General features: G+C 55.8%; 1 protein-coding gene across 5 annotated transcripts in view; it reads left to right on the plus strand.

The window, feature by feature from the left end:
- The window catches only part of MGAT5B (alpha-1,6-mannosylglycoprotein 6-beta-N-acetylglucosaminyltransferase B), an 83,977-nt gene that overhangs the window by 45,922 nt on the left and 22,068 nt on the right, over positions 1-15,987 (plus strand). For all 5 annotated transcript variants that reach the window (XM_030827479.1, XM_030827481.1, XM_030827483.1 and 2 more), the window contains 2 exons: positions 11,830-11,961; positions 14,079-14,212. In XM_030827479.1, the coding sequence (XP_030683339.1) occupies positions 11,830-11,961; positions 14,079-14,212 (266 nt within the window). The remainder of the gene's footprint in view (positions 1-11,829; positions 11,962-14,078; positions 14,213-15,987) is intronic.

Here is a 15,987-nt window from a genome sequence, read left to right on the forward strand (position 1 = left end):
AAACTGGACCCAGCTGCTGGAAACCAGCTTGAGCTGACCAGAATCAGGCTGACCTGGGCAGCTCAAACCAGCTCCAGGGCGGAGGATGCTTCTCTTCTCTGAGGGGAGAGGAGAAAAGCACTGGGTTTGGGGCACACATGTTGAAACAGAGGTGCCCCATGGAGGCCACTGGGTGATGGGCCCAGGGGAGGTGTGGCATGGAGACGGGGTCTTGGCCGTTGAGAGTGGTTGAACACAGCGTGGTTGAAGTTGTCAAAGGATGGGAAAACAGGCTTGAGGGGCACAGACTTGGGAAATATCAACACAGAAAGGCCTCCTACAGGCAAAGGAGACTGAGGAGTAGCCAAGAGCAAGCCAGATGTGGAGTCATGGGTGCCCATGAGAAGATGCTTCTAGAAGGAGATGTGGCCAGCAACACATTGCTCATTGAAAAGCCAAGTAAGAAGGAGACTGAAAAATGTCCAAAGAATTTGGGCACATGGGGCTGGGTGGGGCGGCTCACTTCTGTAATCCCAGCACTTTGGGAGGTCACGGTGGGAGGATTGCTTGATTCCAGGAGTTCGAGACCAGCCTGGGCAAGATAGTGAGACCTGGTCTTTACCAAAACCAAAGAAATTAGCCAAGTGCACCTGTGGTCCCAGCTACTCAGGCGACTGAGGAAGGAGGATCACTTGAGCCTGGGAGGTCGAGGCTACAGTCAGCCATGATCATGCTACTGTACTCCAGCTTGGGTGACAAAGCATGACTCTGTCCCCCCTCCAAAAAAAAAAGAAGGAAAGAAGGAAGGAAGGAGAGAGAGAAAGAAAGAGAATTTGGCCACATAGATGTCATTGCTGACCTTGGAAAGAGCATTGTGGTGCAGTCGTGGGGACAAAGGTCCTAAACCCAGTGGGCTGTGGGAGTGTGGAAGGCAGGATGGGAAGGACACAGTGGTCGTGAGTGTCTGCACTCCTCCAAGGAGTTTGGCCAGGAGCTGGGAGGAGAAAGAGCGCAGGAGCAGGGGTTACAGAATCGCAGGCAGGTGTGTCTGCCTCCTGGGGGTGACCAGTCAAAGGACCATATGCAAGGGGGTGTAAACCACACAAATGTGTCCTCTCACAGTCCTGAAGGCTGGAAGTCTGAAATCAAGACTCCCTCTGAAGGCGCTAGGGGAGCGTCAGTCCCAGCCTCTCCCCTGTCTTCTGGTAGCCGCAGGCGTTCTTAGAGGGGCAGACGGTGTTTTCTCCCTACATCCGCATCTCTTCCTCCCTCCACGCATGACTCTGTGTCCACATTTCTTCTTCCTCCTTTTTTCTTTTTTTTGAGAGGGAGTCTCGCCCAGTCCCCCAGCTGGAGTGCAGTGGTGCAGTCTCGGCTCACTGCAACCTCCACCTCCGGATTCAAGTGATTCTCCTGCCTCAGCCTCCCGAGTAGCTGGGACTACAGGAGTGTGCCATCACGCCCAGCTAATTTTTGTATTTTTAGTAGAGACAGGGTTTCACCATGTTGGCCAGGCTGGTCTCAAACTCCTGACCTCAGGTGATCCATCCACCTCGGCCTCCCAAAGTGCTGGGATTACAGGCATGAGCCACTGCACCCAGCTATGTTTCTTCTTTTTATAAAGACACCAGTCAAATTGGATTAGGGTCCACCCTAATGCCTTCATCTTAACTTGATTACCTCTGCAAAGACCTTTTTTCCAAACAAAGTCACATTCATAGGTACGGAGGTTAGGACTTCACCCTCCTTTAGGGGCCACAGTTCAGCCCATGATCAAAGGTGTGCTTGTTTATTTTTCAAGATAAGAGAGTGCACTCATGTTTAAATGTGGATGCAAAGGAGCCAGAACAGTAGGGAGGTTGTGGACATAGGAGGGACAGAGTATCGCTGGCAGTGGCTTCAGGGGAGGGTCCCAGGAGGAGGGACACGGACAGCTCTTCTGCCCTGAGAGGAGAGAAGGAGAAGAGACCAGGGTACACTGTAAATGCAGTGGGGTGGGAGGTCTGGGCTGGGGGCCGGGGATCGGGCACTCCTCTCTGACAGTTTCTATTTTATCTTTGATGCGGGAGGGGAGAGCATTTCCCACAAGCCAGGTGGAGGCAGCGGGAGACGAGAGGAAGTGGACAAGACTGAAACACAACCCTCGGGCTCTGCCAGGGTTTGTAATATGCTATCCCTCGAAACAAAAAGGGTTCAAACCAAAGATGGCAAAATGTTAAGGCTTGACAAGGCTGAGAAGCGGGAGCATTGGAGCATTATATGATTTTCTATAATTTTCTGGATGCTTGGAATATTTTATAACTTATAAGCACACAGATTAGGAAAAGGTGGGGAAGAACCACATCTTGGCACCTAGACTTGTGAACGGCGGCTCTCCTGCATCACCCTCCCCGTTCCAAGAGGAGGCACGAGAGGTCGATGGTTACATTACACTAAAAATCCCCGGCCCCTCTCCTGTCTCCTTTTTCCTTCCCCTGCCTTCAGTTTCAAGGAGGCGTTTTAACCTCCTGGCTGAGCGGGGAGGGAGCGCAGGAGCCACACATCCCAGCGGAGAGGCCTGGCAGCCAGACGCCTGACCCAAGTTGGTTGGCAGTCAGAACCTTTCCCCGGGAAGTTCAGACTTGGGTAGGCAGAAGACCTAGACGGCGGGCAAGGGGACGGAGAGGGAGCAGGCGCCGGCATGCCGAGTGTGGCGGGGTCACGTTCAGTGCGGCCAAATGTCATGGAAGGTCATGGGCTTCTGCTGCTGGGGCCTGGGGCTGCGCTGGCCCCTGCCCTTCATGCTTCCTCGGGATCCAGGAGAGACCCTTCCTTGCAAGGGCCTCGCCTCCCCTCATGCTCCACGCGCTGCACTGGCGTCACAGAGAGTCTGTTTCTTGCAAGTCAAGGCCCCCGGCCAAGCCTGAACATTGACCAATAAGCAAGACCGATGGAGGCCGTGCCGTGTCGCCTTTCCCAGCTCTGGCCTGGCCTGTGTTGGGGAGGGCTGCAAGGGAAGACTCATGGAAATGACGTCACTGGCCCTCATGAGAGATCCATGCACCCCAGGTGGAGTGGGGAGAACTTGGGGAGATGAGATAAGAAATGAGGACAGACCAGGCCCTCGGCTCATACCCGTAACCCCAGCACTTTGGGGGGCTGGGATTACAGGCGGGTCCCTTGAGTCTAGGAGTTCAAGACCAACCTGAGCAAGTGAAACCTCATCTCTACAAGAAAAAACTCAAAAGAGAAAGAAATGAGGAGAAGGGCTGGCTTCTGGATGCTCCTAAAGGTGGCAGGATTCGTCCCTGGGGAGGAGGCATCAGGGCCTCTGTGAATCTCACAGGTCGTGGGTTCTTGAGAAGGGATGAGAGGACCAGTGTTCTTCCTCTGCCACGGACAGACCAAGACAGCGTCTTGTCAGATGGTGGGCTGGAGAGGAGGAAGGTGGCGGTGGACGAGCTTCCAGAACCATCTGTCGGGGACTGGAAGGAGCCACCCACGGGAAGGGTCAAACTCTGGGGTTCCTGCCTCTTGGAAACTGGGGCCAGGGCTGGTCTGCGGCTTTTTATTCTGGGTGAAGCTGGCAGAAGCACAGGATGGTACGAATAACCCCCTGGCACTCCTCCCGACTACGTTGTCAGGTTTGGGTCAGCCTAGTTGTGCTAAGTCCAACGCCAGGTGGGAGGTTTCACTATGACTCAGTGGCCAATTAAATGCTTTCAAGTCCAGGTTTAGTGTGAGGATTTTGCACACCAACCATCACCGCAAATGTATTCAGCACACACAGGCCAGTGGCTCGGGATACGAGTGCGCTGACCGATGAGCCAGGCGGGTCCGAATGTCCCTCGAAGTCAGTTTCTTTGCTGTGTCTCCGGCCTCCGCAGGGCCGTCCATGGTCATTTCTCAGCTGCCTCTGGCTTCACTTTCTTGTTGCGTCTCGGGGGTGCCTTCCCACAGCAGGTGTCATCTCATCACCCCAGTCCAGCATACATTTATCACTTTGAAGGATCAGCAGTTTCACTGTGGGCTGAGTCACTTGTCATAAGTGACTCCATTTTGAAATTATTTAGGATCACAAAACACTATCCTATATCACCACCTGCCCCTCAAGTCAGAGGAGCTTTGGTAAAAGGAATGCATTTTCCTGGGAGCCAGGCTGCTTTTTCCTCAGCATCTGTAGCATGGAGCCAGGGGCCCTCAATATCCGAATCCAGGATGCAGGGGCTGCGTCTTAGCTTTTGGCCCCTCATCTCCCACCGAGACTGCTTGGGTGGGATTGACAGCAGAGTCTTACCCCAAGGCCCCTGCACAGGTTGGTTCTCAGCAAAGGTTGGTGGAACCAGATAGAATAGCAAGAGCCCCTGGTACACAGGAATCACCCGAGGAACTAAAAATAATCCCCGACGCCCAGGTCCTAGCCCGGAGCAAATAGAGGGACCCTCGGGGTGGCCTGAGCACCAGGAGCTAAAGCCTGGGTGAGAAAACCTGGGTTTGGGCTCAGCGTTTAAGGGCATTTATTCTAGAAATCGAGGCTTGTCTGTAAGGAAGAGGACAGGGAACGGCCGGAGGGCCGAGTTCCCATTCCCCTTCCTGCAGCCGTGCTGGCAGCCAGAGGGGTGAGTGTGCGGTTTCCTCCAGCTCTCCTGGGAGCACGGCCCTATTCTTAGCCCTGAGTTTGCTTACTAGGAAAGAACGCTGGGGAAGAAAGCGCCAGCTCTGGATGCCAGCCCCACTTTGGGTCTGCAGTGTTTAGGATACGCTGCTCCCTCAGTTTCCCTTTCGGAGGCTCCCCCCAACAACTGCACGCTTTGCACCGCACCCCCCACCCCCACACCCATGCTTTGTGGTGGCTTCGGCTAAGGAGTACCCGGACTGTGCCCTCATCTGCCTTTGGACTCCCTTTTCCTCTAAGCCACGGACCCTGAGGGGGCCTGGCAGTTCTCAGCTGTGGCCCTGAACCCTCGAGGGCACGGGGTACGTGCTGGGGATGCTCAAGGGCATCTGCCTTTTCGGGAGATGGGAGCTGACGGCAGGGCCCTCCCAGTGGCTCCATAAAGCAACTCTGGGCTGCTTCTGTTGGATACAGGGAGGTCAGTCCATCCTGGGCAGGAAGAAAATGCTGCAGGACGGTGTAATTCTTTCCTCATTAGTGATCCTAATCCCTGCTTCCTAAAGCAGCTCATTAGATGCCCAGTTCAACCTCTGAGCTTCTTCTTTCTGCCCCTATCTGGTCTGTCAGGGACCAGACAGTGGCCTGTTCTGGTAATGGGCCATGGTGGGGTCGGGGGCTGCCCATGATGCTTGGGAAATGGGCACTAGTCAGGTTTGGAGGATTTCAGGGCCCTGGGGAGACAGAACATCCCAGGCTGCCCCAGCTGTGTGTTCCCCTTGAGAGGCACCCAGTGAAGTTGTGGATCCTGCCTGCACTTCAGCCCCTGGAGCTAAAGATCTCTGTGCACTTTGCAGGGATTCTTTTTAATTAGGTCCCTTCCACACAAGAGAAAGAGAGAATAGTGTGTTCCACAATTTGAGCACTACCTGGAGAGATTATTTCTAGCCACAGACCAAAGGCACAGAGAGAAATAAAACCAGGGAATTTTTAGCTTAGAAGAGACTGTGGAGATTTGCCTGAGCACGTGTCCCACATGTGGAGGCGGACACCAGAGCGATGTGGTGGCTTGTGGAAGGCTACCCAGCAAATGCCTGCTGGAGCTCCTGCCCAGGGATATTTTTCATTGCCAGAATTCAGCATTTGAATTCCTAGCCGAGGGTTTCTTCTATTAAGTGGAGGTTTATTTTTCTCCTCCCTCATCCCATCTCCCCATCCTCCTCTTTGATATTTTAGCAAAGAGTGCCTGAGCCAGTCCTTCCCTGGATATTTACTAAGCCCCTATATTGTTTGTGGCCAGCTGGGAGTCCCAGGCAGGTGGGGAACATGACAGCTGGAGAAGATGGGGCCTCAGCCCCTCTGGGAGTCAGAGTGCTTGGCATGGGAGCCAGGAATGTGAATGGGTTGACTTAAAAATTATTTTTAAATTATTCATATTTTTAAGACTGGGTCTCACTCTGTTGCCCAGGCTAGAGTGCAATGGTGTGGTCACAGCTCATTGCAGCCTTAACATCCTGGGTTCAAACGATTCTCCCACCTCAGCCTCCTGAGTAGCTGGAATGACAGGTGCATGCCACCATGCCTGGCTAATTTTTTGTATTTTTGGTAGAGATGGAGTTTCACCATGTCATCCAGGCTGGTCTCAAACCGCTGGACTCAAGCGATCCTCCCACCTAGGCCACCAGAAGTGCTGGGATTATAGGCATGAGCCACTGTGCCAGGCTGGCTTTGTAAAAAATTGTAGTAAGATGCACATAACATAAAATGTGCTGCTGTAACCACTTTGAGGTGCACAATTCAGTGGCAAAGCACACTCACATTGTGGTGCAACCATCGCCACCATCCATCTCCAGATTTCTTCTTGCAAAACTGAAACTCCATGCCCATTAAACAATAATTTCCTGTTCCTTCCTCCCCCGAGAGGGTGGCTTTTCCTGGTGGATGGATTAATTTGGGCACAGTGCAGGGGCCAACTCTAACCAGGTGACCTGCAGAAATGCTCCGTTCCCCTGGACCACCCTACCCCTACCCCTTTCATCTTGGGATTTAGACTCCTATTCATCTGGCCTGGGGACACTCAGAAATATATTCTAACCAGCTAGTTTGACAATTCCACGCAAACTTCCCCGTCCTTCCCAAGCACTGGCCATTGGCAGTGGGCAGACGGAGGGGTATGCAGCAGGTGCATTTCAAGTTCCTTCTGTCCCTGAGGTCTTCCTCCCACCACCCTCCTGTCTGTGGGGGCTGCTGAACCGTCCTCTTGACCCAGCCCTGGACTGAGAGTCCAAGAGAAATGAGGACTTGGCCTTGGAGGTGCGGAAAGGTCTGGACAGGAGTGTTTTGCGGATTCAGCAGGATTGGTGGAAATGCACAGCCGAGCCTCCTGGGCACCTTTGGCTGAAGGTTGTCGGGGGACGGCATTTTCAATTCATGTCACTGCTCCAGCCAATCACTTAGCGTAAAATTGCCCATAAAAGTAAACTTAAATTACAAGTGATAAAACTACAGCCTCCTCTCCTGGCAGCTGACCTCTCTGCTCTCCAGGGGGTGAGGCTCAGATTTCTTCTGACAAGAGCAATGAGGCCACTGCAGACACCTCCAGCAGGGACGTCCTGCCCTTCCATTGAAAATCCTTGTTTTCCAGGGCTGGGGACATGTGGGCTTCTCCTTAACTCCTCCTGGGAAGGGGATGCTGCTGTCTCCGGGCCGATTTGTCTCCCTCCTCTCCTGTGATGTCCTTTGAGCACGTGGAGGGCCACTGGGCTCAGGTCCAGACCCAAAGGCCAGTGAGTGACCAAGGCACCTTCACCCCTGGGCACCCCACTCACCCACACTCTCTCTCCAGAGAGGCTTTTCTTGGCCAACTGTTAAACGTTGAAACCAGTTCATCTCATCTACCACTTTGTGTATTGCTTCATAAATACAGCAGATACTTAGTGGGTCAGGTCCTGTCCCTGGTCTTGAATTTTAAAGATGACCTGACCCTGCCCTCAAAGGGGCCTCCAGGTGGGAAGAGGTGACTTGGGACATTGACCAGGTGTGTCCCAGGTATGGAGGGAGCATAGTGGGAGGGGTGTCTCAGGTAAGGCTTCCTGGAGGAGGAGGCGATATTTGAGTTAAGCACGTGGAGGTGAGAAGAGTCTTCTAGACCCAGGGAACAGTTTCTGTGAAAACAGGGCACTGTCGCAGGAGACCCTTGGTAGGATCAGAGGGGAGGGTTTGGCCGGGACCACCTTGAAATTTCTGTGGCACCTGGCCTCACGTGTGACAGGTACAGGAAGTGTCCGGTCTCACTTATCTTAGTTGCACGCTGGTGACAGCTGCTGTCTTATTGTAGATTCTTTCTCCCCCATCCATTAATATTCCTCCTTTTTTTCTGGTTTAGTCAAGACTTTGACTTCACACTGAGCGGGTTGTGCATGGGGGAAGCGATTGCTCAGCAGGGTGCCCCTGCTCCTGCCCGGCTCTGGATCTGGGTGCCAAGGTTTAGGGCTGATGCTTCTCGGGGTGAGGCCTGACTGCCTAAGTGGGTCCTGCGTAAGGTGGGGCTCAGCGGGGGTCCACCTTCCACCCACTTCCCTGCTCCCTCCATGCACACCCAATGGGCCTGTGCTGGAGAGGCTGCTGCAGACCCTGGGGGGCACAGCGTGTTGCTTCCACAGGGGTTAGGTAGGGAAGCATCCTCGAAGTCCTGGCTCAGAGGCAGTGGGAAGCCTTGGAAAGGGTCAGGACCCTGGGGAGATATGACCAAGTTTCCATTGTAGAAAGACGCTGATCTCAGCTCTGCTCCTTCCTGGCTGCATAACCTTGGGTAAGTTACTTAGCCTCTCTGTTTCCTAATCTGTATAGATGGGAACAGGATGAGAATAGGTCTGATCTGGTAGGGTAGTTGCTAAGATGAAAGGAGTTGATGAATCAGTAAGTTGAAAGCACATAGAATGATGCCTGTGTCCAAAATGTTAGCCTTGAAGATGGTGAGCATGATGGACTCACCTTAGAACCGCAGCGTGACGGTCTCCCAGGAGAGGGCTGCGACGTACTGCAACCCATCTGTCCTCTCAGTGGTCCTGGTGTCTGGGACTAGGGTCAGGGGTGTGCTCAGTGATGGGGCAGCAAAAGGAAGCTCCCAGGACAGAGAGATAACATGTTGCCTGGAAACCAACCAGAGATCTGTAGGGAAGCCAGTCATGTTCCTGCTGCAGGTAGCAGCTCCTAGACCCACCTACAGTTTGTATTTTCAGGATTGTCTTAATTTTACTAGACCCAGATTCCATGTGGGAGGAGCAGCCACCCCCTTCGTGGTTTCTGCAAGGAAAGGAATAGAGGGAGCGTCTTTGTGTCCTTTTGTGTGTGGTTCTCAATTGGGTTGGGGAGGTGAGGAAGAGGGGACTTCTGGAGCCCCAGGGCAAAAAAAATGAAGCTTCTTTCTGGGGCATCAGTTTTACTGGTGGAGTTTTGGGAGTGAGAAAGTCCATGCTTCACAGGAAACAACAGGGATGTCTTGCAGAGTGAATGCAGAATTTGTTCAACACTTAAACCTACCACCAAATATTTCATCAAGTCTGCAGGTTGTGGGAGCTGTTCCCTGTGATGGCTCCAGACCCCCGGGGTCTGCGCTCCTTCTCCTTTGCTTTCTGGGTATTTCAACCAAAAAGCTGAAGAGGTGGGCACTGCCTTAGAAGCCCTGGATCAGAGAATCTTGTGTGGCGGGTGGTCTGTGTTGGAAAGAGGGGAAGACAGGAAGGTTGGAGGCATGGAGGAGCCCTTGGCCATTTTTAAGTTTATAGACAAGAAATGAGGAGGAAATGGTTATTAAGTTTTCACATTCCCCTCTCACACTTAGCAGCAAAGGTTCTGACGTGGCGGAGAAGCCAGTGTGAGGACAGCCCAGGAGGCTGGTGGGGGTACCAGCTGGAGGTGGGGGGCAAGACCCAGAGAAAGCGCCTCCCCTCTTGCTGCCCTTCTCTGCAGGGCAAGGCTGACCTCTGATGGCTTAGTCCCTGTGCTGGCAGCTTCTCCCCACCTCTTTCCATCGCAGCGCTGTCGGCGGGTGACCAGAAACATCACTGACACAGCGCCACTTTGGATGCTGTGCACACGGGATGGTGTGCACACGGGATGCTGTGCACACGGGATGGTGTGCTAACGGGATGGTGTGCACACGGGATGGTGTGCTAACGGGACGGTGTGCACACGGGATGGTGTGCTAACGGGACGGTGTGCTAACGGGATGGTGTGCTCACGGGATGGTGTGCTCACAGGATGGTGTGCTAACGGGATGGTGTGCACACGGGATGGTGTGCTCACGGGATGGTGTGCACACGGGATGGTGTGCACACGGGATGGTGTGCTAACGGGATGGTGTGCACACGGGATGGTGTGCACACGGGATGGTGTGCTAACGGGATGGTGTGCACACGGGATGGTGTGCACACGGGATGGTGTGCTAACGGGATGGTGTGCACACGGGATGGTGTGCTAACGGGATGGTGTGCACACGGGATGGTGTGCTAACGGGATGGTTTCAAGGAGCCCAGACACAGCTCAGGAAACTGATCAATCCTGGTCCCTTGCCGTTAATGAGGAGGTGACCTTGTCAAAGTTCATCACCTCCCCAGCCTGACTCTGCTTGTGATGTGGGTCCCTGAAGGACCTCCCTAGTAGGAGGTGTTCTGGGCCTCTTGCAGAGCTGGCACCTGAACCCTGAATCCTGGGGAGGTGGGCATCCCCGGGAGATGGGGTCCGATGGCCTGGCTGCTTCCCAATCTGGGTTGGGAGCAAAGGACGGTCACATCCAGCCCCATGAGGTGATGCTCCTACCAAGAGCTGTTGAGAGAGGAAGATGAAGACAGGGCACATGGCCTTCTCTGCTTGGGCATCCCCCCTGCCCGTCCCTCCACCAAAGGGCCCCTCCTCAGGATGCCCCCACCGTGCCTCAGCACACGCTGATCAGATCTCCACTCCAGCACCCCCAGGCATACACACCTCACACAGCTCATGCTCCTGGGACTGGGGCCACATCCCACGGTCTCTGAGTTCGTGATGTGGACACAGGACCTGACACCCGACGTGCACTCAAGAAACATTTGTTAAAGATAATTATCCTGAGGACCCAGTGGGGAGGGCGTGTTTGGGGAAGCAGGTGCCTGACCGGGTTCTGCATCATTCTGAGCTCCCGGGCATCCTCCTCTGGTGGAGTGGGGAAGGGAACGGGGAAGGGCCGTCTCTGCGGAGGACAGTACATCCCACCTGACTCGGGCTCAGCATAGACTTAACTGAATGAACAAATGACCGGATGCCTTATCATCCCCTGCAGGGGAGAAACCACGGCTGTGGAGTTGGAATAAGCAGGGGCTTCTGGGGGAGGAGCTGGTTTGTACGGATGCTGGCAGGGGGGATTGCGGGCAGAGGCGTTTAAATTGGCAGCTGTGGCTGCTGGGACAGGGGGCTTTGAACCCTTCTCCAGGGAGGCGGACTGGGCAGATGTGGGGATTCTAGAGGAAGCCATGGCGTGTGGTCCTGTCCTTCCATGTCCTCCTGTCCATGCCCCTGGAGCTGGGGGCCTGGGGGGTCCAGCAGGAGGAGACGACCCAGCAGCTCCAGCCGGATGGGATGCCAGATGGCAGAGGGGCACCACCCCTCCTCTGGCCAAGCTGCGTCTTCCAGGTCACCAGAGGCAACCTTGTCCCAGATGAAAACCTGTGTGTAAATAACCCGGCAGGTGAAGGCAGGCAGGTCCCGTGCGGTGCCCGGGGTGGGAAACAGGTGACCAGCGGCCTGCAGCAGCTCGCGGCCTCAGCCAGCCCGGGGCGCCAGGAGCTAACTCAGCACCGCGAGACTGCACTTTTCTGAGGCAGGAGGTTTGGGCCCTCGTCCAGACAAACACGTAGCTGCGCTGAGGACTGCAGCCAGCATCCATGGGATTTGTGAAAGTTAGAGAAAGGCTCCCTCTCCAGGTAGCCACAGCCCTGCGGGAGCACATTTGTGGCAATGACAAAAGGTGCCCCTTCTTCCTGGCAGGTAGCCCAGGCTGGGTGCACGGGAGCCCACGCTGACCTCAGTCCCACTTGCCCCTTGCTGGATGCCTTGTGCAGTGAAAAACCTACATTACCGTGCAGGGCCATCCTGCTCACTTCCTTTCTGAGAGTGTGCTAAGCTCTCTGCACTTTTACAGTTCATCCTGGGCTCTAAGGAACTGGGGCGGCTGGTTGGGCAGGTGGGTTTCTTGGGGCCCAGACTCTGAAGGGCTCTTCTCTCAGTAACTTAGGGGTGCCGCCAGGCCGGGGGAGCTGCCCGCTCACCATGCCTCTGCCCTTCGACCTCATCTATACCGACTACCACGGCCTGCAGCAGATGAAGCAGCACATGGGACTCTCCTTCAAGAAGTACCGGTGAGAGGGCGGCCAGAGGGTGGGCACGTGGCCCGCATGCCAGGGGAAAAAGCTCCTCCTTCATGCCCTGCCCCCACGTCCCCACTCAGCCAGCTGGGCCCAGGTGGGAAAACATACTGTCCTGCATCCTGCCCTCCACTCTCCCTTCCCCCCCTCCCCCTTCCCCCTCCTCCCCTGCCCTCCCCTCTCCCCCTTCCCCCTCCCCTTTCCCCTCCCCTCTCCCTCTCCTCCCCTCCCCTCCCCTCCCCTCCCTGTTTCCCCTCCCGCCCCCTCCCCTTCCCCCATTCCCTTCCTCCTCCCCCTTCCCCATCCCCCCTTCCCCATTGCCCCCTCCCCTCCCCCTTCCCCCAGCCCTCCTCTCTTCCCCCACCCCTCCCCTCTTCCCCCACCCCTCCCCTCTTCCCCCACCCCTCCCCTCCCCTCTCCTCTCCCCTCCCCACCCCTCCCCTCCCTTCCCACCTCCCCCTCCCCTCCTTTCCCTCTCCTGTCCCCACTCCTCCCCACCCCTCCCCTCCCCTCCCTTCCCACCTCCCCCTCCCCTCCTTTCCCTCTCCTGTCCCCACTCCTCCCCACCCCTCCCCCTCCCCTCCTCACCCCTCCCCTCACCTTCCCCTTCCCACCCCTCCCCTCCCTTCCCACCTCCCCCCTCCCCTCCTTTCCTTCTCCTGTCCCCACTCCTCCCCACCCTCCCCCTCCTCTCCCCACCCCTCCCCACCCCACCCCTCCCCTCCCCTCCCCCTTCCCCTCCCCACCCCTCCCCTCCCCTCCCCTGCCACTTCCATATCTGCCTCCCGGCTAACTCAGTGATAATTAATAAACCACCCAGGGAGTTGCTCCATCGCCCCTCTGCTGCTTTGAGTGGGGGCAGGGGGCCGGGGTCATCTACATGGAGGGGGGCTGAGGAATTGGAGAGAGGGGTATAAGGGAGCGGGACAGTAATCAGGGCTGTGACCCTGCTGTGGGGACCTTGGGGTGGGGAGAGTTGTTCAGCACTCCCCTCTCTTCCTCCACCCCACCCTCTCTCCGTCTGGAGGAAGGCCAAGGCCATTGCTCCCTGTCTCACTGCAGCCAGCGGGATGTGGGGCTTAATTTAGCACAGAGAGCCCTGCTATTTATTACGTGTGCTCCAGTCCCATTGACGATCCCACATGATTTTATTAGGGAAAAAAGTGACAGGCAGTGTTATTGCTTTTATTATTAATGCGCGTTCTCTATGCACTCGGCGCTCTCTCCTCCCACCCCGGGCCCCTTCCCTGGGGGAAAAGTGCCAACCTCAGCACTCTGCAGACAATTTTGGGTCACCAGGAAGGACGCTGGGGTGAGGAGCTCCTTGCAGGGCCTCTGAGTCTTGGTGCTTTTTTTCAAGTGCACCTTCCAGGGGGTCGGGTGGGCAGAGGGGGTGGCTCTGGGGCTGTGGCCCATTGAGAGTGGCCTGGGAGGTCGTCCAGCCCTGTGGTTGGCTGATCTATAGGGATAAGGCCCCTCTGGGTTTTGAACTTGGGCCTCTGCTCCTGGAGGCAGCAGAGGGAGAAGGGCCCCGTGGAGCAGAGCCTCTGCTCAGCTGCAGGGTCCACCCCTGCTGGGACCAACCTCGCAGAGGAGGCTCAGAAGCGCTGCCCTCCCAAAGACAGCCCAAGGGCAGTGCCTGGGACCCTGCCTGTTGCATCCTGGCCCTATAGACCGGGCACATCCAGGGGTGTCAGTCTCCTGAGCAGAGGGGCTATGACTTCCTACCCAGGCAGGTGCAAATTGTATAGAGGACCCGGGGGACACCAGAGAGGGACCCCCTCTCCAAGCACTGCCTCCCTTCTGTGTGGCAGTAATGGCTACAGTTCCTGAGTGCTAACCACGGACCACGGGCCAGGAGCTTCCCTACAACCCTGAGACAATTGGGCTGTTGTTTTCCCCACTTGACAGATGAGGCAGCACAGAGAGGTGAAGGCACTTGCCTGTGGTCACACAGCCGGGCGGTATCCTAGTACAAGTGCTAACACACACACTGTGCTACTCTGATCCCACCACTGGCTGGTGACAGTGCTTGTGGCTGCGGCAACTTCAGCCCAGGGACACGCAGGGAGGTTGCTGACCCTGGTTCCCGGTCCCTGGTCGGGGGGCAGGTGCCGAATCAGGGTCATCGACACCTTCGGGACGGAACCTGCGTACAACCACGAGGAGTACGCCACGCTGCACGGCTACCGGACCAACTGGGGCTACTGGAACCTCAACCCCAAGCAGTTCATGACCATGTTTCGTGAGTGCCCCATGGGGCGGGGGTGGGGTCAGGGGATCCTCCTCATGGTTCTCAGAGGTGACACGAGAGGCGGCCAGGGTCTCGCTCCTCCCTCTCTTTCCTTCTCCAGCCAGTGGGGTTGGTGGGACCCAGCAAGCATCGCCTTCTCCTGCTCCGTAAGTGTGTGAACCAGGAAGGAAGCCTCTGGTGCCATCTGGGGAGCAGGAAGCATGGAGGGGGTGTCCAGGGCGGGGTGACCTCCCCGACGCCAGCAGAGGTAGCCTTCACCCTCCAGGAGGGAGGTTGGGCACACAGTTCCAGAACACAGGGGACTCTGCGGCCTTCCAGAAAGAGAGGCTTTCCAGCGTAGGCTGGAGAACTTCCCTGGGTGGAAAGGAGCAGGCAGGCAGAGGGAGCAGATGCAGTAAAGAGGGATGCAGGAAGAACTGGAAGGTTCTGGAAATGCAGTAGTGGGCTTGGCTCCCAGTGCCCCAGGCAAGGAACGTGAGTGGAGCTGGGCTTCAGCTATTTGTTTGTTTGTTTTTTGAGACAGGATCTCGCTCTATTGCCCAGGTTGGAGTGCAGTGGTGTGATCTCCTCGGCTCATTGCAGCCTCAACCTCCTGGGCTCAAGTGATCCTCCTGCCTCAGCCTCCCGAGTAGCTGGCTTTACAGGCATCCGCTGCCATGCCCGGCTAATTTTTATATTTTTTGTAGAGAAAGGGTTTCACCAGGTTGCCCAGGCTGGTCTTGAATTCCTGGGCTCGAGCGATCCACCCACATAGGCCTCCCAAAGTGCTGGGATTACAGGTGCAAGCCACCGCACCCGGGTTTCAGCTGTTTTTAATGATGCTCTAAAATGTGTACACACACTGACCTATCCTGTTAAACGCAGCTCACTGAAAACAATTTCACCTTTTGTTGACAACTCAGGGTCAGTTCTCTGCCTCCCGGGCGCACGGGCCTGCCCTTCTGGACGGCAGGGGTGTGCAGAGCTGTGTCCCCTCCTCGTGTCTCGTTCACGCTGCGCTCTTCCACCTTGTTGGGAGGCTCTCAGCTGTCACTTTTAATTGTTGTTAGTACATCTGCCTCCAGCAGCATCTCACGTGTGGCTCTTTGAAGGCTCCGGGCCGGAAAGCTAGATAAGCAGCCTTGTTAGAATTGCATCTGTTACATTAAGAGCAACGTAGACTCTGAGCGGAGTCCTGACGGACTTGCTTGTGAGTAAAGTATATGATTTGTATTTAGCCTGTCAAATTTATGGCATCTCTTGTGGGTGCTTGGACTATTCTTTTTTTTCTGATTCTCTAGACTCTAAGCTATATTAGGGGCAGACGTGATTTTTGAATAAATAAGTAATGGCATCATTGAATCCCAGAAGGTTGGGAAAGTGGGAAGGTTCCTGGGGCTCATGCAGTCCAGATGAGAAAACTGAGGCCCAGAGAGGTAGAGCATGCAGCCTGAGGTCACACAGCTCAGTCGGGACCAGACTCCTTCTGCAGGGCCTGTTTCAAGGGTGCATGAGACTTCTCGCTGTCCTCCCAGCAGAAGAGTGCTTGGGGTAGAGCAAGCATAGGGAGCAGATTTCTGGAGGGAAAGGAAATGGGGAGTGGAAATAGAGATGGGGAGGAAATGGTGGTGCTCGTGCTCCAGGCTGTGGAAGAGGGAAAACTATGGAGTTGAGAGGCTTGGGTAATTCGATCACTTAGAAGGGAAGCAGTCGGCCGGGCGCGGTGGCTCATGCCTGTAATCCCAGCACTTTGGGAGGCCGAGGTGGGCGGATCACAATGTCAGGAG

This window comes from Nomascus leucogenys, chromosome 14, assembly GCF_006542625.1.
Source record: "Nomascus leucogenys isolate Asia chromosome 14, Asia_NLE_v1, whole genome shotgun sequence".
Taxonomy (NCBI): Eukaryota; Metazoa; Chordata; class Mammalia; order Primates; family Hylobatidae; genus Nomascus; species Nomascus leucogenys.